The sequence below is a fragment of the Apodemus sylvaticus genome, chromosome 1, assembly GCF_947179515.1.
Source record: "Apodemus sylvaticus chromosome 1, mApoSyl1.1, whole genome shotgun sequence".
Classification (NCBI taxonomy): domain Eukaryota; kingdom Metazoa; phylum Chordata; class Mammalia; order Rodentia; family Muridae; genus Apodemus; species Apodemus sylvaticus.
Genome location: NC_067472.1, coordinates 32,520,340 through 32,547,239, shown reverse-complemented (window position 1 = coordinate 32,547,239; position 26,900 = coordinate 32,520,340). Strand labels below are relative to the sequence as shown.

Here is a 26,900-nt window from a genome sequence, read left to right as displayed (position 1 = left end):
GAAGTAAATAAACCTAAAAAGGATAACCTTTTAGGTAGAACATAAACTCTAAGGATTGATAATAAAACATTAAAAGTAAAAAATTTGTAAGAATGACTTCTTAAGGATAGCTTTATTAATGTATTGATTTATATGGTGGTTTTGAGGAATTAGTAGTCTCATTGGTCAGGTTTGAATACAAAGATCTGAAACGTGGTCTCATAACACTACATTCACTTATAAAGAATTAGCGTGCCAAAATATAAACATTCATTTTTTGCAAATGTTGTTCATTCTTCTGACTCCTGTTACTTTAAAGAGAGCTGGGGAGGAGGAGTCTGTAGATAAAGGTGGCCTGTCTGAGAACTTAGCACCCTCGGTGACCATCTGATTTTTTATGTGCTGCTTCTTTTTGTCTTCAGCTCAGAATCTATCTACGGACATCCAACCTGGACAATGCCTTTGCTCATGTCACCAAAGCACCAATGGAAACATTACTGCTTAGTGTCTTCCGGGACATGGTGGTCGTGTTTAGAGCAGACTGTTCAATATGCCTTTACAGTATTGAAAGAAAATCCGATGGGTGAGTTATAGCATGGGGTGAGTCTGTCTCACTCCTCTTTATCAGGTTTCTAAAGCCCTTTTTCCATTATCATATTTTGTTTCATTATAAGGAGTTTTGGTGGGTTGGAGAGATGGCTCAGCAGTTGAGAGCACTGACTGCTCTTCCAGAGGTCCTGTGTTCAATTCCCAGCAACCACGTGGTGGCTCACAACCATCCATAATGGGATCCAGTGCCCTCTTCTGGTCTGTCTGAAGACAGCTATAAACAAATCTTTAAAAAAAAAAAAAAAAGTTTTGGTAATATCTATGTAGTAATTGTGAAGAAAAACTCAGAACTTATACCAACTGTCTGAGCTTTTCTCTCTGTATAGTAGGGAGGGGACTATCATTTTAACTGAGAAAAGTCTTAGATACTTTTCCCCACAATTTACAAGTTGGTGGCTAATAAACTGTTCGTGTAATTGTGGAAAGTTGGGGAACTATCCTCAGAAAGCTCATTTCAGCTCTGTTACAGTGGATATTGTACTGTGCAGCACAGAAACCTTATATTGTTGACATTGGTCAACTTGCAGCATGTAGACCATGGGAGTGTTTTCCTTTGTTCTTAAAAGTATATATTTTTTAATAAGGTATGTGTTGAAGTAATGTGATGGATTAGTAATGCAAAGATAAAAATATAAAACATCACTACTTCAATAGATAACCTTTTGTCATTTCGACCACACAGTTGTCCCTGACCCCCAGTTCCCAGGTATTTGTATTTGGGGATGTTCTGTGTTGTGGTTTTATTTTTCCTGCTTTTCAGCATTTTGTTGCCTTTCATTGTCTTATTTTCCTGTATATGGTCTTTGAGTCTCTCAAAATTAATAATCTTTTTTAAAACATTTATTTATTTATTTATGAGTACACTGTCACTTGTCTTCAGACACACCAGAAGAGGGCATCAGATCCCATTACAAATGGTTGTGAGACCACCATGTGGTTGCTGGGAATTGAACTTAAGACCTCTGGAAGAGCAGTCAGTGCTCTTAACCTTTGAGCTATCTCCAGCCCCAATATTAATAATCTTAATGGAATGATATTTGGGGAGGAAAGGACAATGAGGAGAAGACATTTGGATCTGCTGCGTAGACATACAATGTGCTGTAATACAGCAACTACAAAGGAAAAAACCCACACACTGTTGCGCTGTGAACATTTTTGTTTATGTTTACAGTTCGAATACTGCAGCTACTGTTCAGGTTCTTCAGGAGGTCTCCATGTCTCGGTACATTCCTCACCCCTTCCTGGTAGTGTCTGTCACACTGACGTCAGTGAGCACAGAGAATGGCATCACCTTGAAAATGCCGCAGCAGGTACCCACGCCTTTCCAAGAGCTCTTAGGGGGTTACGTTTCAGTCTGTAGTGTCTTACTTTGGTCAGTATTTGTGTCGGTTTATTTGTTCAACAAATGCATGCTAAGTGTCTGTAATGTACCTTCCATGAAGATGCTGTGTTTTAGTGGCAAGCCAAGGAGCCCAGTGTCTGATCAACATTAAACAAATAAGTACACATATACAGACTACTCTGAGGGCATATCCTAGAAACCGGAAATAGTCTGTTTAATCAGGCAGAAAACCCTTATATACCATTTGATCAGAAGCCTAGAGCAGAAGTAGAAGAGTTCTAAACAAAGAGAAAGACATTCAGGTAGTCATGCAAAGGTTTACAGACAAGAGACAACATGATGCAATCAGAGGGCTGAATTTTCTAGTGTCTAGAGCTAAGGGTATCAGAAAAGAGAAGTCTCGTGGGTAATATTGGTAGCTTTAGAAATTTATTTCAAATATTAGTGTTTACTCTATACAGGGGAAAGTGAAATCGGAGTAGAACACCATGAAGGAGAAGTACTGGAGAGGACGCTGTACTGACTGTACTAAGTATTAGCCAGAGAGTAGGGAGGCGAAGAAGATGGAAGGAAGTAAAGTGGACTTGGGGTATAGAGGGCGCCCGGCTGTTAGGAGGGTAGAGACAGCCAATCCCACAGTTGGTGGGTGTAGAGACCAGGTATGCGCTGGGATCACCTGGGTTGCAGTCACTTCCTGTTCCAAGACTGCTCAGCTCTCTGGCAGTTCCAACCATATGTAACTGGGAGCCTGTTGTGCAAGGGATGATCTGTAATCTGAAGATTGTTCTGCTCTCTCCATCTTTTTCTTCTAATTTAGGTAGGTCATTAAACTTGAGAATTCTCATAAAATTATGGAGAGTTTACCTACCTATTATAGAGCCATTTTTCACTGCATTTATAAGGATTCTGGGTGGGAACAGCCTACCCATTTCTCTATTATTTGGAATAATAAGAGCAACTTTCTTCCGTGAGAATCTCTAAAATGTTTTCAATCTCTGCTGTTCTCTTTTCCTACACTTCTGTCTGTAGTCTTGGGTGCCAGCAGCCCCATGTCGCCAACGCTGCACACTGGCTCTATGCTGGTCCCCCGCTCTAGGCTCCCTTTTGAACTCAGTTGTTTTCTTCTTACAGCACAGCTCATCTTCTAAGAAAAGAGCAAGCCTTCCTCTAAGAGACCCAGGCCACAGGCCCCGCCCACCCCCGCCCCGCTCAGCCGAGCTGAGTACCGAAGGGAGGGACTGGCGACCTCACAGAAAGGGCAACATATTTTAGGATTGAATTAGATATCAGGGAATAGATAGCATACTGTCTTACTTTGAAATAAATACCTTGGCAGATTTAGAGAGAAAAAATCTTTGTATAAATCTTCCCCTTTACAGATGAAACTACATGATTTACCTGATAGTTGGCTTAAAGCAGTGTTTCTCAAACTCCCACTGTGTCCTTGTTTAAGTGGGGTAGTGGGTTTAACAGGATAACTATATATAGGCTCTTTAGCATTTAATTAAATTTCCATAATAAAATACAGTAACTCATCCTGACTAAATGGGATTTTTTTTAATGATTCTTTCATTTGAGAGGCATGTAAGGTAGTTTGTATCCTGCTGCTTTGACTTTCCCAGGTCTCCCCAAGGAGACCAAGCTGCCGCCCAGCTAGGAGGTCGTTCTCCTGGTACCCGGGGAGCTGCTCTGTCCTAGCTACATGTGTTCACTTACATTTCATGCTTAGGTTAAAATACAGTCTCTTCCTACTATTTCTGACTTCCTAGACTTCCTGGTGTCTCATCCTTTTAACCCTTCTCTAGTGATAGCACCTACATCACTGAGGTCATCTCCAGTGTGTGTGTGTGTGTGTGTGTGTGTGTGTGTGTGTGTGTGTGTGTGTGTGTGTGTGTGTGTGTGAAGGAGTTCTCTTAGTTTTTTCAGGATAATTCAGTTCTGCACGCATTGGTCACTAACCACTGTAATGTTATACTTTGTCTATCTTGTCCAGGAAACTTGTTTTCCCACAGAGCCTAGCAAAATGGCTGTACTTAGTGCAATCCCAGTAAATGCTGGTTGTTTAACCTATAAATTTTCCTAGGTGGCAAGGAATGCCAAGAACATGCCTATAAATTAGCATTGATGAGGTTTTTTTTTTTTTTTTGGAAATTTCAGGCTCGTGATGCAGAGAGCATAATGCTGAACCTTGCAGGACAGCTCATCATGATGCAAAGGGACAGGTCAGGCCCGCAGATCCGGGAAAAGGACAGTAACCCTAACCAAAGGAAGCTTGTGAGTAAAACCTAAGGCATTTTAAGCCCTAAAAAGTGATTACGAGGTTAGGGTTTATGAACAGAAGAATTTAAGCCGAGAGTGGTGTGTTGTGGTTTAGATGCTAAGAACATACATAAAATTCATCTTACAACTGGGTTGAAGAAGAAAGAAGGGCAAGACCTAAAATAAGAAAGTGTCTCATTTTCCAGCTCTTACTACTTAGGTACATTTTTGTAAATTTTATTTATTTATTGGGAAAAAAACCCATAGGGGTTGGTAATCATTAGGGATTTGGGGGTTTGCTTTTTGGGGTTTTTTTTCAAATATTTATTTATTTATTATATGTAAGAACACTGTAGCTGTCTTCAGACACCCCAGAAGAAGGCATCAGATCCCATTACAGATGTTTGTGAGCTACCATGTGGCTGCTGGGATTTGAACTCAGGACCTTGGGAAGAGCTGTCAGTGCTCTTAACCGCTGAGCCATCTCTCCAGCGCCTAGATTTGTTTTTTTTATAGATTTCAATACATATACTTTGAAAGATTACTGTTATCTCTAATTCTAAATAAATGTCCCTTTAAATTTAAAAAAAAAACACTTATTTTGAACATGTACAAAGCTAGTACCTATGAACTTAAGAACCTCCATATTTGATAGGAAAACCAAACTCCAGCAATTCTTGTGTCTCCCTCAGCTGCCGTTCTGTCCTCCTGTTGTGCTAGCCCAGTCTGTGGAAAATGTCTGGACCACCTGCCGAGCACACAAGCCAAAGCGGCACCTTCTGGAGGCCCTCTGGCTGAGCTGCGGTGGAGCGGGGATGAAGGTGTGGCTCCCTCTCTTCCCCAGGGACCACCGCAAGCCCCACTCCTTCCTGTCGCAGCGGATCATGCTGCCTTTCCACATCAACATTTACCCGCTGGCCGTGCTGTTTGAAGATGCGTTGGTCCTCGGTGCTGTCAATGACACTCTCCTCTATGACTCTCTGTACACACGGAACAGTGCTAGGGAGCAGCTGGAGGGGCTCTTTCCCTTCTGCGTTGTGGAGAGAACCTCTCAGATCTACCTCCACCACATCCTCCGGCAGCTCCTGGTCAGGAACCTTGGTGAGCAAGCCCTCCTGCTGGCTCAGTCCTGTGCTGCATTACCTTACTTCCCTCACGTGCTGGAACTCATGCTGCATGAAGTGCTGGAAGAAGAAGCTACCTCACGGGAGCCCATTCCCGACCCTCTGCTTCCCACCGTGGCCAAGTTCATCACCGAGTTCCCCCTTTTCCTTCAGACAGTGGTGCATTGTGCCAGGAAGACTGAGTACGCACTATGGAATTACCTTTTTGCAGCTGTTGGAAACCCCAAGGACTTATTTGAGGAATGTTTGATGGCTCAGGATTTGGACACAGCTGCCTCTTACCTTATTATCTTACAGGTAACACTTGTCCTTATGAAGGGATAAAAATTCATGGTCTTAATTTTAGGAGGGAAAAAATTTGTCCTTATGATAGGGTTTATGGAATTACACTCTTATGGAATAGTCAAATTTTCTTTATTGTGTATGTCTTTCATTCTAAAGAACTCAGGCTTGCCTAGTGACCAGAGATATCCTTTAATGTTTTAAAAGTGACATTCCTGAATATTTTGGTTGTCCCTAAAAGGTCCTAAAACAGATTAAGCAGTTTCAGAACATAATTTTAAATGAGATTGAAGGTATAAGGATGTGTGTGCATATGTTCAGATAGGCACATCCCTTAACAGGGACTCTCAAGTATCGACTCTTGCCTTCAGCCTTCTTTGAGACTGTGTCTCTCCAGCGTTCCCTACTGCGAAAGCCAGAAGAGCTGGGTTTATGCTTCTGTGGACTCTCCTGTCTCCACCTCTGTAACTGCCCGCAGTCACATCGAACGGATTACCTGCAAGGGAAGCTGAGGATGAATGGGAAGGCAGCAAAAAAAGAGATGGAGACCAAGATAACACCTGGTCTTCAAGGTCTCAAAGTTTATTGAAGAACTCCCAGTATATATAGGCAGGAGGAAAAGACTGGAAACATCTCAGCAGAATCAGTTCAGTTGCTCCACAGTTTCTCAGGAAACTGCAGGTCCTTGAAGAACAATGGGCTTCACCTTTGTCTGAGCACTCCACCACCCTAGGTGGAGGGGATTATGGCTGACACAGGAGTTCCCACTCAAAGGCTGGGAGAGGAACTTCACATTGGTCGATGTCAAGTTCCTGCCAGGTGGCATGGCACCTCAATAAGGCTCTCAACACACCTCCCATATCTTAGCATGAGTGTCAGGAGACTACAGAGGTTTTACATGGATTCTAAATTCAGGACATCGGGCTTGCATAGCAAGAACTACTGAGCCATCTCTGCAGCTGGAATTTTCTTATATATAATATATATGATGTATATATTCCATTTGCAGTACTAGACTAGACTAATAAAATGTAAGAAACACTGAGAAAAATGATACTTTGGACATTAGTGCGTGCATCTGAGTTACCCGCAATAATACACGTGTATTTCCTTACAATGTAAAATTACTGAAAGGATTCTTAATAAACCAGGGCTTTACACAGTATCCAGTCTTAGCCTTGCTATAGACAGCTCAGGATGCTCAGGTCTGCCACAGTTGAGATGCTCCTGACACATTTTTTCCCTCAAAACAATGAGACCCTGAAAAACTTATTTCATTGTTTGATAAAGGGGCTCAAAAGTTTGGTACCACTGTAAATCTGAAAGGCTACTTTAAAGTTATTCTATATTACTACAAAGTAGTTATCATTTATACAAAAAGCTAGCCATAGCTGGGCAGTGGTGGCACATACCTTTAATCCAGCACTTGGGAGGCAGAGGCAGGCGGGTTTCTGAGTTCGAGGCCAGCCTGATCTACAGAGTGAGTTCCAGGACAGCCAGGCCTACACAGAGAAACCCTGTCTGGAAAACAACAACAACAAAAACCAATAAATAAATAAATAAATAAATAAATAAATAAATAAATAAATAAATAAAATTAAAAAAAAAAAAGAGCCAGGCTTAAGCCTAGTTAGAATCTCAGACTGAAGCAGATATCTCGTTAATGTATTTGCTTCATGGCAAGAGATGTCCAAGCAGAGGTGAGTGGCCCTAAGAGTTTGGGGTTCACTTGGCTAGCCCTAATGGAAGAAACATCATCGTCATAAAAAGAGTCAAAGTCATTACAGCTGGGTTTTTCTGCTGCTGCCCCTCAGCGCTCTCCCTAGCTGTGCTGCTGGGAACTTTCCTCTAACTGGGGCTGGGGCTCGGCCTATCCAGCAGCTTTCCACCAAAGCAGGGCTGGTGCTCGGCTGAGGATGCTCAGTGTGGAACAGTATTGCTTGGTCCAGCCTGAAGCAGCCATTTTAGTCAGGCCTTCAGAAAATGCCAGGGGAGACAGACCTAAGGTTTTTGGAGTCAGGAAAGCCTAGATTTATCTTGCTTCAACAATTTAGATAACTCTGTTTCCATTTCCTATAAAATGGGAATGGTGTAACTTTCCAGTCAAAGAGAAAGAAAGGCAGTGACGAATGTAGGTGTGAATTGTTGGCTAAGGTGTAAGAGGAGTGCAGCGAACTGTAGTGTGAATGCCACAAGCAGAGCAACTACTTCACTCTTGCACATCTGGAAATTTTAAATGGTCCTTTTAATCTTATTATTAAATTGCCCCCAGCCAGCCTCTTCCTTAGACTGAGAGAAGTGTCAAGAAAAGAATTGCTCTGTCATCCACAATTGTATCTTATAAATGGAATCTGTTTTGGTTGTTTGGTTGTTTTTATAGAATATGGAAGTCCCAGCAGTCAGTAGGCAGCATGCCACCCTTCTGTTCAACACAGCACTGGAACAGGGCAAGTGGGACCTGTGTCGACACATGATTCGATTTCTTAAAGCCATTGGTTCTGGAGAATCTGAGACCCCTCCATCCACACCTACGTCTCAGGTTAGTACAAAATTATACAGCTTCTCTAGGACTTACACCCACAGAGCAGCCTTGACTAAAACCACTGTATGCTGTGTAACCACAGGAGCCCAGTTCAAGTGGTGGGTTTGAGTTCTTCAGGAATCGGAGCATCAGTTTATCCCAGTCAGCTGAAAATGTTCCTCCTGGTAAATTCGGCTTACAGAAAACACTAAGTATGCCAACTGGTCCTTCTGGGAAAAGGTAAGAGAGCAGAGAGCAGTCACTGTTCAGAGCATTTGTCACACTACACTTCAGGGCATTTATACCATCAAGTCTTAAGAAAATATGCAGTTCTGTTGCAGATTCTTTTTTCGTTTGCCAAAGGCTTAGAAAAGGCTTCTGTGTTTCTCTTTACTGTTTCCTTCCTGTTAAGTTCACTTCTGTTCTCTGTAATTTTTATATCTTTGCACTAAAATGGATTTGGATGCACTTATTCTAAATGAAATAAATTAGTGTAAATTACTTCTAATGACAGGGAACTCAGATAAAACCCTAGGTAATGGGAGGGCTGAAGGGCCAAAGACTACATCTGTCATAAAAGGAAGATTGTCTCTCGCAGTATGGCTTTGTAAACTCAGTGATCCTGACAGATTGTTGGCATTTCCTCTGGCTAGGAAATTCCTGTACTGCTTCTAGTGTTAGCTGTTCTTGGCTCTTGTGTTTTCTCTTCCCTGTTTTGGAGTTTTTTGTTGTTGTTGTTGTTGTTGTTGTTTTCTTTTTGTCTGTTCGTTGTCTTTTTGTATTTGTATTTTTACTGCAATACTTATCATATACCAAGAATCAACTTGTTTTATTATGGTATTTTACTTTTTTCTCCAGTTATGGTCATTAATATTCCTCCCCCAGTACAAATACAGATGAAAGTCACCAATAAAATACAGCCGTAGGAGGATCAACAATTCCAAGTCACAGTCTGAAGTTAAATACTGGTCAATATCATACCGAGAGCTCACTGTGTGCTACCCAGTATTCTAAGCATTTGCATGTTCCCTTCTTAATCCTGACAACTCTGTAGGGTCACTATTCATTGTGCAGGTGAAAACGCAGAGGCTCAGGAAAGCACTGGACTCTGTTCACACAGCTAATGGCAGGCGGAGTGAGACAGATCTGAGAAGTCCTGCTTCTGATGCAGGCTCTCCTGCTCCGCGCTCGGCTTCTCACTTAGAGCTGCCGCTTGCTTCCTCCTGGTTGCACGTTTGCTCGTGTTGCTAAGAGATAATGGAGCATGTTTACTTGTCGCTGATTTTTATGTTTATGTTCATATGTCCATAAAGTGCAAGCAGAGAGGATCTCATTTTCCCTTCTTTTGTTGGCGTGTATGTTTGTTTTTTTCTTTCTTTTCCCTCTTCAGTTACACACCACCTCTTCCTGGTCTGGCTTCTTTTGTCTCCTGTTTATTCTTATTCTATATATTCAATTCTACAAGTTGGTCTTAAGAGATAACTGTGCCTGGCATGGTGGTGTATTTCTGTAATTCCAGCACTTGGGAGGCAGAGGTAGGAGGATATCTGAGTTGAGGCCATCCTGGTCTATATAGCAAACTCCAGGACTACATAGACCCTGTTTTAAATGTAAAGGGGTGGGGGTAGAGTTAGCTCCACTGTATCTTTAACACATTGTGGTGTGATATGGAAAAGCCCTGAAGCTGCTGCTTCCTATTCAGACACAATTAGATAATGGATCTGTTGCTTCCTTTTCAACTTTATCAATGCTCCCTAAAAATAGAGTTCTTCAGTGAGGTTCTTCTTCTTCAGCTCTCTTCTGTTTCTTACAGATGGAGCAAAGACAGTGACTGTGCTGAGAACATGTACATCGACATGATGCTGTGGAGACACGCCCGGCGCCTCCTGGAAGATGTGCGCTTGAAAGACCTTGGCTGCTTCGCAGCCCAGCTAGGCTTTGAACTGATCAGCTGGCTGTGCAGAGAACGCTCCCGAGCCGCCCGTGTAGACAACTTTGTAGTAGCCCTGAAGAGACTTCACAAGGATTTCCTGTGGCCACTTCCCATTATCCCAGCCTCTTCCCTTAGCTCCCCATTCAAAAATGGGAAGTGCCGAGCAGGTAACGTGGACTTCAGACATTTTTGCAAAAATTATTTATTTTAGATATATAGACATGTTATCATGGTTGACATTCAAGGAACTCTTTTCATTGCAAATTTAAGCAGATAAAGCCAACTTGTTATATGTCACCCAGAATATCACCCATTTGGCCAAAGGTAGAAATGAAGTAGAAACTATTATTTCTAAAGTCTTTTGGGCTTGAAGTTTTACTCACAAATCTAATCATTAAATTATAAACAGATTGAAAACTAATGAATGTAGAAACTCCTATATTTACTTTATTGTGGTAAAGAATTTAGAATGAATTAGTCAAGATCCTCAAATAAACTGCACTACAATTTACCTGACAGAATTCATGCCAGGATGATAATAAATCACCTTAACACCTGTGCCATTTTCCTAAACTTGGAGAGGAAAGAAAAAATCAGATATTTTAATAAAGACTTTTAGTTGTTTAAACAAAACCTTTTTATTATGTTGTCTGGAAACTTTAGGTCATCTTAAGAGTCAAGGCAAGTCATTCAGATCAAAAGAATAAAGTATGGCCTAGTCACAGTAAGGCACAGGAGGAGGCTCTGAGAGTCTCTTCTGTAATTTCGCACCCCTAGTTTTGGATAAATGAAACAGTATACAATGGCAGTCGGCTTTGATCAGATAGCGCTGTGAACTGCAGCAAGGACATCTTGAACACCTTTTTTGCTTCTGGACTTGCCATGCAGTGGGAGAGCAGCTGTTAAAGTCTCAATCAGCTGACACTTTTATTACCCCTGAGATGGGTGCTGGCATCTCTAACATCCAACGAAGTCAGAGCTGGCTCAGCAACATTGGCCCCACCCATCGCGACGCAGACATCGCTTCATCTCCTGGACCACAAATGCAAGATGCTTTCCTGTCACCATTATCTAATAAAGGTATATATCTAATAAAGGAACAAGTTATAGCTCTTCTTGAGTTTTGTTTGGGAAATGATTGTGTGCCATAGTATTTCTAAGGTACAGCATCTTCTTTCTTCAAGAATTAGCCATTGAGCCGGGCGGTGGTGGTACATGCCTTTAATCCCAGCACTTTGGAGGCAGAGGCAGGCGGATTTTGAGGCCAGCTTGGTCTACAGAGTGAGTTCCAGGACAGCCAGTGCTACCCTGTCTCGGGAAAAACAAAAACAAAAAACAAAACAAAGAATTAGCCATTGAATATCTGCCTACCTAGATAAATAAGGACAAATTGGCTTTGACTGGACTTTACCATATTTTAGATATATGAAATACAGGTAAACACTAAATCTTTGCAATCAAGTTTTAAAATGTTTGTTTATTATGTCTGCGTGTCTGATGTCAAATGTGGAAGAATACACACGTGAAAGTCAGAGGACAACTTGTGTGATCAGGGCTCACCTTCCAATCTTTTGTAGGTTTCTGAGGTCAAACTCTAGTTGTCTGTCAGACTTGGTAACAAGTGCCTTTACCCCCTGAGCTGTTTTGCTGGCCCTTTGCAATTAATTTTGATAAGGAAATACTATCTTTGAAATCCAGTTAACATTAAAATGTTATAAGGAATTCTATTTTTAGAGTAAGTAGACTTTTGTCATAAAAAAATTCTTCTATCACTAGTTTTTATTTCATTAATAAAGCTTATGAAAGAATTCTTTGTTATATATAATGTCCCTCATTTTACCTCTTAGCTTTCAAAGCCTGAAATATTTATTATGTGACCATTTATAAAAAACAGTATACTAATTTCTGCTATATAGTCATTATTAAATTACAAATAAAAGAGGTTTTGAAGCAATTTCTGTTGCTATGGGGTTATAAAATACTAAATCTTCATTAGTAATTGGGCTGGGTTTTGGTTTTGGGGGGTTGTTGTTACTGTGTTGGAGGAGGATGGAGGAGCCAGTACTGGGGATTGAACCTAGACCTCCTGAATGCTAAGCAAGCACGCCCTCCATTTTCCCAGGCTGCCCTCGAACTTGAGGTCCTCCTGTCTCAGCCATGGTAGGTGAGGCTACAGATCTGCAGTACAAGCCCAGATTATTTTTTTTTTTCTTATAGCTTTCTTAATGCCAGGCATTTACCTAGTATTGGGCTATCATTTTATCATCATTGCTGGGTGAAGGCTCCTAACTGCTACTACTTTTAATTGAAAAATTAGAATATTTTCCCATCCTAAGGCATATAATTTTTTTAATGGTCTGCTACCTCCTAAAATATACACGTGGTTCATATAATGGCTATTTTACTAGTAGATTGAAAGTTTTTACTTTGAAATCTTAATGAGAAGCTAGCATTTTAAAAATAGTATTTTCAATGAAAGGGAAAAACACTCACTTAATAACTTGTGCAATTTCTTCATCAGGGGATGAGTGCAGCATTGGTTCAGCTACAGACTTGACTGAAAGCAGCTCCATGGTGGATGGAGACTGGACAGTGGTGGATGAAAACTTCTCCACACTCAGCCTGACTCAGTCTGAGCTGGAGCACATCTCCATGGAGCTGGCGAGCAAAGGGCCCCACAAATCTCAAGTGCAGCTTCGGTGAGTGTCTCGGGGATTGGGAGCACGGAGAGCCCAGGAGGTTTCCAGCGCAGATGGGAAGAGTCCCTTCTGAGTTCTTGCTGCCCTTTCTGTACGTACGTAGCTGTCATTCATACAGAGCATTGTGTTGCTGCTTTATGTCTAGTTATTTGCTGCACATTTTCATGGAGGCCGGATGTCTGGACTGGTGTGTTGTCATCGGCCTCATTCTCAGAGAATCCTCAGTGGTCAGTCAAATTCTTGGGATTGCTCAGTCTTCAGAGATGGATGGAGAAATGTTACAGAACATAAAAACAGGGTTGCATGCTGTAGACCGCTGGGCCTCTACAGACTGGTAAGTGCTGGTTTCCGTAAGAATGGTATCCTTTGTCGAGTGATGGCTTTTACATGTTAGGACCATTATCACTGCAAGGTATGGTAGGGCATCCCTTGCATCCCAGCACTTGGGAGGCAGAAGCAGGCAGATCTCTGTGAGTTTGAGGTAAGCCTAATCTAAATAGCAAGTTTCTGGTCATCCAGAGCTACATATGATACCCTGTCCCAAAAAAGCAAAAACATAATTCACTCATTTTGTACATTTTTAAGTTTATGGAACTTAAAAAAAATGCTTTCATATTTATGTTTTAAAGTAGTTTTCCATTAACGAATCTGTACTCGGGCACTTGAATGGGTACTGCCCATTGAGTAGCTTATAGTGTTGGTTAGTTTATAATGTGAAAGCATAATGCTGGCTTCAAATTGATGCCATACAAGTGATCATAAGACTGGAACTTAGATTGGTAGTTCTGTGGTTAAGTCTATGTGAAAGACAAGTTATATAGTCTATGTAGATTTTAAGACTCCATGACAGTTACTAGCATTTCCAAGTTAGAAGTAGTGGGTGGGAGTTGAGGTCCTGTCTTTGTCAGCAGTCATGTATAGATCTGAAGCTCTTTTCTTTCCTTAGATCTGGTTTTCCTTAATTGCCAAATGAATTTAAGTTAGATACTTTCCAATGATCCCTCAGAGTCTAAAGTCTTTCATTCCTTGTTTCTTCTTGTACACTTAACCAAGTTGTGCATGTGGGTACTTGTGCACACATGCAAAAGACAAAAGTCGGCTTCGGGTGCCATTCCACAGGAGGTATTCACTGGTTAAGACAGGGTCTCTCACTGGGACCTGGGGCTCACTGATTTGGCTAGGCTGGCTGGCTGTCCAGCATGCCTCCAGAAATCCTATCTGTGCCTTGCCAGCACCACCACACCAGCTTTATATGTGGGTCCTAGGGACTGAAGTCAAGACTGCATGCCTGCACAGCAGGCACTTTACTAACAGCTCTCTCCCTAACCCCTCTGTCAAGCCTTTTGAATTACAGCAGTTGACAGCTAATTTTCCCCCTTTATTCAGCCCTGGATATAAGCCATTTTTAAACATCATTAAGCCACAACTGCAGAAGCTCAGTGAGATAACAGAAGAACTGGTCCAGCCTGACACCTTCCAGCCAATAACAGTGGGTAAGACTCCTGAACAGACCAGCGCCCGGGCAGAGGAGAACAGAGGCTCTTCCAGCCACGGAAGCATCTCTCAGAGTGAGACTGGGAGTAACAGCATGGTCGGCCGGAAAGAAGAGGACACAGCACAGGCGGAAGAGGAAGAGCCATTTCAGGATGGGGCTTATGACTGTTCCGTGTCCTGACAACAGTGAGCACGTCATAGCGGGCAGTATTAGTCACAGCAGTGTGCAACTGAGCACATTATGACCTGCTGAATGATTTAACAGGTAAAAAAACTTGGGTCAGAACACTTTCGTAAAGTATTATAATTTAATGAACTCTTCCTCTAAACCTCTGACTCCATTAAAAAAAAAAAGTGTGGTATCAAAGCATCTTTCATAAGAAAAATTTAAGCTGCAATAGAAAGTAATGAACATTATATAGATGCACACATAGAATATTTTTATTTAATTCACAACAGATTGGTAGTTGTATGGATTATTCATAACAGATTGTTAATGTGTAGGGATTATTTTGCCCCAAGTGAGCTTACTTTTTCAGTACTTATAGCTTCCATATTTTCTGGTTCAGTGTGTGTCTAGACTGGTTTTGTTTTTGTGGGGTGGGTTGGTTGTTTTTAACTTTCTTTTAAATAAGTGTTAAGGTGCTTGCTGGAGCTCATCAGGTACCAGAGCTACTTGTTTGCGTCCCTGTGTAGAGTCGGCTGGACTCTTAAGTGGCCCTCGGACTCCTACTCTTGGGCAGACTGAGTCAGTGGACAGAGACCCTTGGCTTCGGTCCTCTGCTCACTAGCAGTCCTGAATCGATGGAAGCTTTACCTGTGAGGCGATGTGCCTGTTTTAGCAAGCTTAATTCCTACTAGATCAACGTGGGCCGAGGGTGAAGGGGTTCTTATCAATTATGCTGACACCACTAAATTTTGTATCAAAGAACTGTTATCTTTTTGTGAATATTCATGTAAATATACTCAAAGGCACTGTCCATATTTGTAAGGTGTGTATTATAATCTATAAGGTTTTACGCTGGATTCTGCATGACTATCCTCACTCTTGGAATAAAGACAGACTTTTTCTTCTTTCCAAAATGAGCGGTTGTCATAGAGGAAGACAGGTGTGTTGGCCCAGCTATAAAGTAGTAGTTATCCCACTGATCATGAGGTGGAACAGGTTTTGTGCAAATTAATGTAGTTTCTTATTTATTGCTTTTGTAAATTGAATAAAAATGGGCTTTTATGTAAATAGACTGTGGGATCCTGTATTATCAGCTACTAAAAATTAGTTTGTAAATTCTTTATTATAAAGTTGAAAAATATTTTATGTATTTCTAGACGTGACTTAAATTTTAGTTTTCATACATTATGAAAGCAGAACTACATATTCAGTTGCTTCAGACTAAACACATACCTACCATGTGTAATTCTAATTACTAATAACAGTATTAATTTAGATATCTTATTTGTACTGTGCAATTTGAACAAGGAATGCAATGTTATTTTTTATAAAATCTTGTTTATTTTTATAACAACAATGTATTTGATGTGGACCAAATTCGTACCACCATGTAAAATAGCCTCTCTTATAATGCAGATATAGCTTAGAAATGTTATTCAGCCCTCTAGTCCTGCCTTTTAAACTAGGTCCTCTTAGGCACCTTTAGAGAAAACCTCAGAATTATTTTGAAATTATTTCAAATTTCACCAACTAGTTAAAATTATTGAATTTAGTAATTACTGTTATTTACTTTCTACATTAGAAGTGCAATAATTTTACATAATAAAATTCCTGAATGGGTGAAATATGTTACTATTGGTACCTGGTCCTTCTGGTGCTAATTTTATTTAAGTCATTGTATCAAACCACCACCTTGTTCTGAATTTTAAAATAGAGAATAAGGTTTCCTATATAAGTAGATACAGTGTGGCTAAATAAATAAATAAATAAATAAATCAAGCTGAAATTTCTTCTGTCCCATTCCATTAGGGGAAAAAAGCCAGCAATTCTTTTGTATTTAGTCAATCTCCAATGTGGCTATTTAGTTATTAAAACAATGTACCATAATAAGCAGCAGTGGTCTTTACAGATGTCTTACATGAGTGCTGCTGAGTTCATCTAACTTCAGCGGTAGGCCTCTCAGGCTGACCAAGTGTTCCACTACTAACTTATAACCCACAAACCCCGCTTTTTTTGTTTTGTTTTGTTTTGTTTTGTTTTTGAGGCAGAGCCTTGCCCAGGCTGGACTCCTATTTGAACTCTTCTTCAGCTGCCCCAGCAAGTGGGTTTTACAGCCATGTGCTGCCGTACCCAGTCATCTGACTACCACCTCACAATCTTAAATGCCGGGTCTGAGTGAGCTGATGTTACTCCTGTGGTGTGAGCTGGGAATGACTCATTGATAAAATATAGTGTGTAACTAGTAGAGCTAGGAAACACCAAGGCAAGAAATTTGGCAAGTTTAATAAAAATTATTCTTTGGTTGTTGTATATTTTTTTTAAATTGTATTTTGCTGCATTGCTTGGTTTAAAACATATCACCTGTGTAAGCCATATCTTTAATGAACTTAAATATTCAGCATAACTATTTGAAAGTTAATATATATAGTTAAATTCTTGCTGATACCAAAAGAGATCATTTGGAGATAAAAACAACCTTTGCTTGTAATTAAAGTTGCTGCTGCTTCTGTAATGTGTATCCCTTCCACCCCCTGGTAAAGGGTAATAAAACTATTACACACACAAAGTAAACTTTTGTTTACGTAGCTCGGCTTAACAGCAAGGAAGGGTGTGTATTAAATGCTGCAAAAATAAGTCCTACCTCTTACATTCTCCTGAATGAAATCCCTCAAAGTTCAATCATTTATTTAGAATATTTAGGTACAGGCTGTGAACACCCAAGTGCCTGGTGACAGAATATTGGGACCATTCATCACATGCTCAAGATACGGTGAAGAAATGATAGAGAATTATGCACACCATGTGACCACCAAGCAAACAGGAGTGTACGAGAAACTAGGCGTCATATATCTACTTTTTTTTTAAGCTGAATAATGCTATTTTATAAGTGTGTTTACTGTCTATTTAAAGGTTACAGTTTGGGTTTTTGACTTTAGGTTGTAACTCTATAAACATTCATGTAGTAATTCTCCCTTACCCTGCCTTACCTTCTAGGATTTCAGTTACCTAGTCAAATAAAGTCCAAAAAGAACTAAATATAAAATATAGACATTAACAGTTTCTCAGTTTTAGCTTTTATTACAGCACACAGCTATACATATTTCTTACTGTGCCAAATTCCCAACTTTTACCACAGGTGCATATATAGGTAAAAAGTATGATATAGCACATAATCCATGGCTTCAGGAAAACCCACTGAGAATCTTGGACCATCTCATGCATAAGGAAGGGGATTCAAGGAACAAGGCTTTTCTGTATGTTCTCTCTAGAAGTGCAGTTGCTGGATTATGATAAAGTGATGGTGCCCTTGAGGAAGTACCAAATTCTGCATGCTAGAGTGCCTTCACTAAAGTCCCCATTAGCTGTAAATGAAGGCTCCAGCTTCTGCTACCTGCACTTAATGTGGCTTACATGGTGTTTAGACCAAACTAAAAGATTGTTTTGATCTTTGGTTGGCCAAGATTTTATATATTTTTGGATACTAGGCTTTACCCAAATTTATGATTAGTATTATGATTTCCCCTCCTTGATACTATCTTTTGGGATTTTGGAAGACAGTTTTCCTTTCCTTTTTTGTTTGGGTTTTTGGTTTTGGTTTTTTGTTGTGTTTTATCTTTCAAGACAGGGTTTCTCTTCATAATAGCCTAGCTATCCTGGTCTAACTCTGTAGACCAGGCTGGCCTCAAACTCACAAAGATGCACCGGCCTCTGCCCCCGAGTGCTGGGGTTAAAGGCGTGGCCACTGTGCTAGGTGCAGCACAGCTTCTCATGTTGATGGGAGTTCAGTTTATTCTCTCCTTGTTGCCTTCGCTTGTACCGTAGCCAGGGAACCACGATTTAACCCAAGGCTGTAAATACTTAGGCCTGTGCTTTACAGCTTAAGACACATTTTGAGTTAATTTTTGTATATTTGAGGAACTCTAACTATTCTTTTACATATCGATAGTCAATGTTTTTAGTACAGTTTATGAAAAGATTTTTTTTTCCCAACTGAACTGTCAAAAACACTAAAATGCGGGGTTTTTTTAGACATACTAAAAATGTGCGATCATATTTCTGGGTGATTCTTCCTTCATAGGAAATTTTGGAGGTACAAGTATTACATTTATCTCAAGGCTGCTTTGGCTATTCTAGCACTCCTGTGGTTCCATATGAATTTCACATGAACTTTCGGTGTGCATACACTCCAACTGAGGCTTTATAGGATGGTCTGTAATGTCTAAACAACTGTTTGAAGAATGCAGTCCTGATTAGTATCATGTTTCTCAGGCCACCAATGCCTCCTTCATTTTAGTCCTTTGGTTTCTTCCAGCAATGTCTTGTACTTTCTTGCCTTTATTCTGTTTCATTCTTCTTGGTATTCTTATAATGGAATGCTTAATTTCATCTTTGCTTTTTTTATTTTCTATGTAGATGATCATGTCATTTGCAACTACATAGAATTGTAACTCTGCACCTCAGATCTGCATATTTTGTCTTTTCTTGCCAGGTTGTCCTGGCTGGAGCCACGAGAATGAGGATCAGTAGGAGAGGCAATTGACATTTTTGTCTTCTCCCTGTCTTAAGGTAGTCTTTTATCTTAAGTATGATGCTCTGAGTTCTCACTGAAGACCTTAACCAGGTAGAATTTGGGCTGCATTTGACTGATAAAATATATAGTGTGTAACTAGTAGAACTAGGAAACACCAAAGCACAAAATTTGGTATTATGAAAATTATTCTTTGGTTGTTGTATACTTTTTTTTAAAAAGTTTTGTTTTACTGCATTGTTTTGGTTCAGCATAACTTGAAAGTTAATATATACAGTTAAATTTCTTGCTGATATCAAAACAGATCATTTGGAAATAAAAACAACCCCTTTCTCAGAAGAAATCCTCTCCTGAGATGATCATAGGATTGTTTATTGTTTGTATGGTATAGTTCACTGATCCCACTTGGTCAGGATATTTGATTAAATTCTCAATAAATTTTGCAATCAAATTGTTTTTTTTTTAAGGTTCAATATACCGAGGCATATGTCCATTGTGACTTAATTGGCCCTAAAATGAGAAGAACAAAAACTGTTGTTTCACCTTGAACTGCTAGGACAGAATCTCCTCAGAAAACTAAAAGAGCTCGGAGAAATGCTTTGTCCTGCTGCCAGCCTCCCCGGGTCCCAGGCTGCAGTGTGGCTCCTTCCCCTGCTCTTATCCCTAGCCAGTTTTAAAAAGGCTTCCTTTTGTGACTTCCTCTCAGTGGAGAAGATTTAAACTTAAATATATACTCAGGATTTTACCATTTACTAAACAGGTTCTTTTTATTTCTCTGATAGTCAGATGCAGTTTCATTCCAGGTAAAAAGATTCCAGGTGAAGTGAGCATTTCTTTTTTTTTTTAAGATTTATTTATTTATTATATGTGACTGCACTGTAACTGTCTTCAGACACCAGAAGAAAGCATCAGATGTCTTTTCTCTTCGGATGGTTGCGAGCCACCATGTGGGTGCTAGGATTTGAACTCATGACCTTTTGGAAGAACAGTTGGTGTTCTTACCCACTGAGCCATCTCTCCAGCCCCAAAGTGAGCATTTCTATCTTGAATTCTTATATCACTTATTAAAATAGCAGTTATACTCAAGCTATAGAGATCATTTTAAAGGTAGATAGGTAGATAGATAGATAGATAGATAGATAGATAGATAGATAGAGACAGACAGACAGAAAGACAGACAGACAGACAGAGATATAAAATAGCCTTGAAATATGGAGATAGAATAAGAAGCAGTTATAAAAGATCCATTTTTTCCAACCAGTATGTTAAAAAGTTTATTTCAGTAACATTGTAAGGCAACAATTAACCCTCAACAAGTCAGCAGAGAAGTGAAAAGGAGATGGACAGCCATGGTCCTCCAGCAGCTTCCTGAGTCACCGAGGCAGGCTTGTGGACTAATCTCCTGCACAGCGGGGGGGGGGGGGGGGGGGGGGGGGACACTTAGTTATAGCTGCTAAACTGGAAACACTGTAGAACAATCTTCCTTAAACATTAAGAACTATGAAGTCAGTTCTTTATACTTCTTCCTAATGGGCTGCTTATGTTTACACTCATGGGGAGGGGGATGCATTACTTAGTCCTTGAAACTATCTTTTGAGAAGTGAATTACACAGGTGATCAGATAATCTTTAAAAGGGGAGGGTCTAGTGATACTACTACAGAGTGTGCCTTTTAAAAGCCATGAATACTGCATGTAATACTTGACCATGTCTGGCCTTTAAGCATGCCCTGAAATGGAACATCTTGTTAGTGGCTGCATAATGTTAGAGAAAATCAAAATCATTTGCATAGAGAAACAACCCAAAGACAGAAAGAAAACCATGATTGATTATACTCAAAAGACGCCCACCAAAAGGTAAGAAATCAGAGAAAATCTTGGTTTTTGTGTACTTCTTCAGCATGACATTTTGCTCCCCTCCCCCATAATTTCTAGTAATCAATTTCAGATTAACCCAGGCATGGAATATAAGCCTGTATTTTGAAATTCACTGAGCTATTAGTACTGTTACTTATTTTCCTCAGCTGTGGCTCTTTCCAAGCTAGACATAAACCCTCAAACCTTTAAGTACTACCTGACAGATAATGCATACACAGCAGGAGCCAGACACTTGAAGCACTGTTGAGATAAGATTTCTGTGAGTCCAGCAAAAAAGTGACTCCACTTTACAGTGTCAACACATGTGACAGTCGGCATGGTAACATTCAGCTCCAGCTGCAGCCCTTATGTCTGCATGGGCCCAGGATTTTTAAGGCGTTAGAGATTGGGCAGGCAAAACAAGGAACGTGATTGAGAAGCCGAGACATGCCACACAGGCAGATTTCAGAAGCCCTTCTCCTGCGGTGCACACTTAACTGTTCTTGCTGACGTTCAGACAGTTCTGAGAGATGCCTTCCTGGTCTCACCTGACAAGGAGATTTTTTTTGTTTTGTTTATGCCTTACTATGGCTTTTCTTTCAACTACATTTTGGGTCATGCTTGTTGGCTAACTCATTTGGTCTTTTTACATTTACTACTGTAAAATTAGCATAATTTACATTTGTCTCATCCTCTGTCACTGATGGAACCTAGAGAAGCCACAAGAGCCACTGCCATGACATACCTCACAAGCTACAGCCCGGGTCTTCAAAGTGAAAGCACCATTAAGTCTTACTGCTGCCCTTATCTGCAAATTAACAAATACAGGGATCACTGTCTGTCTCCTGTATGAGCTACACCCTCAACATCAGAGCAGCCAGTTCTCACTGACAGCAAGTTACAAGAACAGTCACCTGCTAGAAAACAGGAAACCCAATGCAGCAATAAAAAATGTGTGCTAAAGGATGAATCTTGTATAACAGAGAATAAATATTATAAAATTCCCAGTCCTCCCAGCCCTCCTCCTCTTCCACCTCAGCAGCTATTCAGTACTCTGGGGAAGAAGTTTAAGTTCTGTGCTTGCACAAATAAAACAACCCATGAACTATAAGAAGAAAATGTAGCTGAAGAGATGTTCTCTTCCCCAGGTAAATGACAGGACCATATTTGAGGGAAAGTAGACTGAATTATACTCAGGAGTCCAGCCCTGAGCGCTGCATCAAGGTTAGGCTTCGGAACAGACAAAACACCTGAACGTCTGCCTGAAGAAGCAGCAACGCTCGGCATCTGATGGCGGCAACGGCTTCCACCTTTGTGGCATTTCCTGTCCAGTGACTTACCACGGTAGTGCGAAGACAGGCACTACTCCAGCGAAGGGCATCTTACCCACCATCCACTGACAAGTGGACTTGGCCTATTTCATTAGCAGTGGTCTAAGAGTCTCCATCCTTGATCCTCAAAGTGGCATGCTGCGGAGTCCTTACAGTCATAGAAGTGACATGATTGGCAGTATCCACATGTGCTTACGTGTCAGAAAACAGGAATTGTCAACTGGCATGGCCAGGCACCACTGGCCCACAGTTTAACCCATACAGTACTTGGCCCTGAAGAGTGGTATCCCAACAGCTCTTTGAACATATGCTCAGTAATTCATTGACTTGTATTACAAACATCCATATACCATGGGAGAGAAACTATCCCACGGAATGTCCAGGGGACATGTCCTCAAAGTCCATCCACAAGATTAAAACACAAAGAGACTATAGGTGGAAACCCACGCAGAGGGAAATGACCAGTCTGGGAACTTCTCCTTCAGAGCATCCAGCTGAGCAGATCTCTTGTTTTCCCCTGATAGGTAGTGAGCAGCAATGGCCACAGTGACCATTCCTTCTGGCTGTTCTTCTGAGACCTGCTAGAGAAAAATCAGTTAGTTCTCAGAAGCCAGAGCACTGAACTCCAAGGTTGTTCCATGCTATCTGGGAGCCCGGGAAATTCCCACCTGCACTTCTATCCAGAACTGCCATGCCGAAGCCTGGAGTCCGTGGGAGTAAAACACAAAGTAGTCCCCTCCTCTGCTTGTGACTGGAATGCCGTTGCCAAGAGACCACTGAGAAAGTGTTGACCCTTTGTGGGTTCGAACATAGAAAGACATATGGCTTGGTCCTGTAAGAGGAACATTTAAGTCAATCAGCAGTCACAACACTGTTAAGCTTCATCTGTGGTATCACTTTAGATGGGCGCTCTACAAAGCTCAAGGAGGTTTAACAGTTTGGACAAGGTTAAGTAATGCGAGAACGGAAAGGACAGAATCTAAATGAGAAAGGTAACTTGGTACCTGCTAATGTAACTTACCTAATCTCCCGCCCAGCCCCATCACCAAAACAGGTTGCAGGAAGAGTTTAAAGGTAATCTGCCTGTAGTGAGCTTAAGACTCTCAGTGTTCGGAAGAGGGTAACTGATCAACCAAGCTCAAATCTACTATTCACATGATATCAGAAAATGTTAAGGTTCTAACCAAATAAAGTTAACCATCACTTTCCACACTGCCTATTAGCTCTATACACAAAAGACCCAAAGTGCTAAGAAGTCCAGTCATTAGGCTGAGAAATGGCTCAGCGGTTAAGAGAACTGTCTGCTCTTCCAGAGGTCTCAGGAAACACATGGTGGCTCACAGTCATCTGTGGTGGGATCTGAGGCCCTACAGCATACTCATGTGCATGAATAAATAAATCTTTAAAGAAGTAGCAGAAGTAGTCTAGTCATTCTGCAAGCAGCAGAACTTCGTGTTTTCTTAAGGTGGGAAGTAATCAAATGTGGTAAATCAGCTGGCAGTACTGTGGGGAACCTAGGACAAGGCTTACGTGACGTCACTCGTTGGGGTCTGCACAAGCTACTAGTTTTAAACATGGAAAGGTGAACAGAAAAAAATCTTCAGGACAGTGTGGATCTGTTTGATAACAAGCTGTATCTAACATTAAGACTTTCAGTAAAGCTTAAAAGCCATAACTGGGCCAGACAGTGGTGGCACATGCCTGTAGTCCCAGCACTGGAGAGGCAGAGCCAATCTCTCACCTCTAGGCCAGTATGATCTACAGAACAAGTTCTAGGACAGCCAGGTGACATAGCACCGGGTGCTCTTAATAGCAGTGCTACCAAATGCTGCCTGAAACACACTGGCTCGGATTCAGTAGTCACTGGGCTGTGAATTAGTATTTATACTGTCCATAGAAAATGTTATTCTCTTACAGAAACATAATAGTCATACACTTTACATGTTTTTTTACCTTTACTCATCAGCATATAAATACCAAATCTTACTATCTTTGGACTGGGATGTGTTAGACTTTAATTTTCAGACATGTTGTCTAAGTTCCTGGCAAGTTTCATTCTGACTTGTTAAATGAATTTTTGTCTTGGGACTAGGACAAAATTTTACAATTTCTGAAATGACTCTAAACATACTTCTGCCATTTTGTAGTACATATTTACTCAGATATGCTACAAATTTATTCAGAGTGGACTCAGCACCGATAATTATAAAGTCGAACTATTGATCAGCTTTTGAAAATACAGAAGGCACTCTAACACCTAAATAGGGAGTACTCAGGTGTCGTTCCTTCTGTAAGGAATGAACAAGCATGTCCATCTTATCAGGGTATAAACAGCCTCTTGTCTTTAATAACCAGTAAAATCCTATGTACACCAAAGAACTGTGTCAAAGTTCTCTGATTTATCAGTAAGTGTTTGGTTTGTATACCTATTTTATAGCCTTTGAGGTAAATATAAATTTCTAGGGTATAAAAGTTACAAGTGTAAAAATTGAATACTGCCTAAGTAGTATTCAAAGGGAAATTTAATATAGCATTGAATGCATATATTAGGAAAATCTACGTGGGGTAATTTAAGCTTCCACTTTAGTAGACACGGAAAGGAAGAGAAACTTAAGTAGAAAAAGGTACAGTCTAGAATAGAAGAGTGAGTAAAAGCTGGGTTTTAGGGAAAGAATGACCAAACTTGATAAGCTTTAAACTATACTTTCTGCTCAATATTTTTGTCATTGTAAAACTGTTCTAAGCAATAAAATGTGCTTCTCTGATATGTCCCGATGGAAGACATATTTGGCCACCAACTAAAAAGCTTAGGAAGTGGCGTGAGAAGGAAACCGGCTCACCTGCTGCTTCAAAGGTCAACCTCACCGAATCCCATGGCATCTTCTCTTTGGATACAAGTCGGAAATGAGCAGGGTTTCTTGGAGAAATCTCTGGAGCTGGAAGATACCAATTTTTCCTATTGGAAAGATAATGTGAATATTTAAGATGCTTTAGTAACTCACAGATCAGCTCAGAACACCCAAAGGGGTCTGAGAAATGCCTGATGACATGACAAATGAGGCCAGCTCCTTTGCTGGCCAGGTTGTTAACAAATCCTTCTCAACATTCAGATTAAGAGAAATGGCTCAACAGTTAAAAAGCCCTCCTTCCAGAGGATTCAATTCCGAGTGTCCATTGGCCAATTCACAGCCGCCCGTGACTCCAGGGCCAGAGAGCCCATGCTCTCTCCTGGCCTCCACAGGCACAAGGCAGACACTGTGCACATAAATGATAACTCCTTTTAAAAACAGGAACTTCCAGGGCAATTCCACTGCCTATCCCATTTCCTCTGATGAATACTGAAAGGCCAACTGTGTGAGCATCTCAAGCTGGAGGAAGTCGTGACTGTTGTATTACACAGTCAGGGGCATCACCCTCTAACTACTCAAGTTTCTTGAGGAGAGACTTCTTAGGTTTAAAATAGCAAACTGTGCTCCCGAGTTCATTATCTGACTAAAGAAATGGAAATTTTATGGTAATATAGAAACATTACAAACAGCACTTGACTGAATTAAGGTAAGTTTCACTGAATCCTGACAGTGATAGAATTTGGGAACTAACCTGATAAGAAAGTGCACTGGAAGATACCAGGGGAAGCCACAGAGCGGGGCAGTCTCCTCACAGTGAGCTCGGATGGTGTCGTTGATCTCAGGAATGTGAGGGGTTACGTGAGACATCCCAGTATAATCAAACCCATTGATCCATATTCCAGAGTCTCTCTTTACTACGCTTCCTTCTAAGTTATGAAAAGTTCTACTCACGTGCTGAAAAGAACAAGACTAATAAGAAAACTTTTCAGCAGAGCACCTACCTTCCTATCCCAGTTTAATAAAGATAAAAAGACCATTCCAAGAATTGATTAGAAACGGAAATAAAAAGGAGACTTAATAATTACGAAGTTAATATTAGTAGGGTTTTTTTCTTTTTAAACTAGATGACAGACATGTAAATGACTTTTATTGTAATTCACAACCACAGTTGAGTGCATACTTAAATATAAGACTTGACCAGGGACAGTGTGTGTGCTTGTAGTCTCAGTTACTCACAAGGCTGAGTGGACAGTCATTTGAGCCCAGAGCTGAAGGCAGGTCTTGGCAATACTGTAAGAATGTCTCAAAACCAGAACAGGAGCTGGAGAGATGTTTTAGTGCTTCCAAACATGCACTGCGGCTCCTCCAGGAGACTGGTTCAGTTCCCAGCACCCACAGCAGGTGGCTCATAACCACCTGGAACTGCAGCTCCAGGGAACTGATGCCCACTTTTAATCAGCCTACAGATACTCATGCTATTTGTAGTTTTAAATGTTCATGGCTTCCACATTATACACATGCATACTTTATATACATACTGATATTATGGAAAGTGTGTCTAGGTAATAAGAATGCCCACTGATGGTCAGTGTACCTTGCTACTTTATACACAAATCTAAATCAACTATTTAGATTTAAATTTAAATTATGTCAACAGCAGAAAAGCTAGGTTTCCTGTTCACTGGTGAAGTTCAAAACCCACAGGGGAGTCTCATCTCCTGACCCTCACTGCTTCTGAAGAACCTCCCTTACCTGAAGAAACACTCTCTTTGGCTTTGGACTCTCGGGATTAGCGCTGTATGGGAAAAAGGCTCCACTGCAGACAAGGAGGAACGTGACTGCACACACCAGGATTAGAGTCATAATGGTTTTCTTCGTGCTGTTCACAAGGTAGATGAAGGTAATCTAAACACAAGCACAGAAGCA

General features: G+C 40.7%; 2 protein-coding genes across 4 annotated transcripts in view; one reads left to right on the top strand and one right to left on the bottom strand.

Annotated features, from left to right (window-relative positions):
• The window catches only part of Ric1 (RIC1 homolog, RAB6A GEF complex partner 1), a 77,947-nt gene extending 62,468 nt beyond the window's left edge, over window positions 1-15,479 (top strand). For both annotated transcript variants that reach the window (XM_052187497.1, XM_052187487.1), the window contains exons 16-26: window positions 402-562; window positions 1,760-1,898; window positions 4,088-4,204; window positions 4,882-5,610; window positions 7,976-8,134; window positions 8,220-8,356; window positions 9,930-10,216; window positions 10,938-11,129; window positions 12,571-12,748; window positions 12,894-13,082; window positions 14,135-15,479. In XM_052187497.1, coding sequence (XP_052043457.1) covers window positions 402-562; window positions 1,760-1,898; window positions 4,088-4,204; window positions 4,882-5,610; window positions 7,976-8,134; window positions 8,220-8,356; window positions 9,930-10,216; window positions 10,938-11,129; window positions 12,571-12,748; window positions 12,894-13,082; window positions 14,135-14,423 — 2,577 coding nt within the window. In that variant the 3' untranslated portion in view covers window positions 14,424-15,479. The remainder of the gene's footprint in view (window positions 1-401; window positions 563-1,759; window positions 1,899-4,087; window positions 4,205-4,881; window positions 5,611-7,975; window positions 8,135-8,219; window positions 8,357-9,929; window positions 10,217-10,937; window positions 11,130-12,570; window positions 12,749-12,893; window positions 13,083-14,134) is intronic.
• Window positions 15,480-20,200: 4,721 nt separating this feature from the next.
• Ermp1 (endoplasmic reticulum metallopeptidase 1) overlaps window positions 20,201-26,900 on the bottom strand; it is a 33,234-nt gene continuing 26,534 nt past the window's right edge. The window contains exons 11-15 of one of the 2 annotated variants that reach the window (XM_052187506.1): window positions 26,727-26,879; window positions 25,726-25,928; window positions 24,966-25,081; window positions 22,794-22,957; window positions 20,201-22,706 (exon numbers count right to left, since the gene is read on the bottom strand). In XM_052187506.1, coding sequence (XP_052043466.1) covers window positions 22,539-22,706; window positions 22,794-22,957; window positions 24,966-25,081; window positions 25,726-25,928; window positions 26,727-26,879 — 804 coding nt within the window. In that variant the 3' untranslated portion in view covers window positions 20,201-22,538. The remainder of the gene's footprint in view (window positions 22,707-22,793; window positions 22,958-24,965; window positions 25,082-25,725; window positions 25,929-26,726; window positions 26,880-26,900) is intronic. The other variant, XM_052187516.1, reaches the window with a different exon arrangement.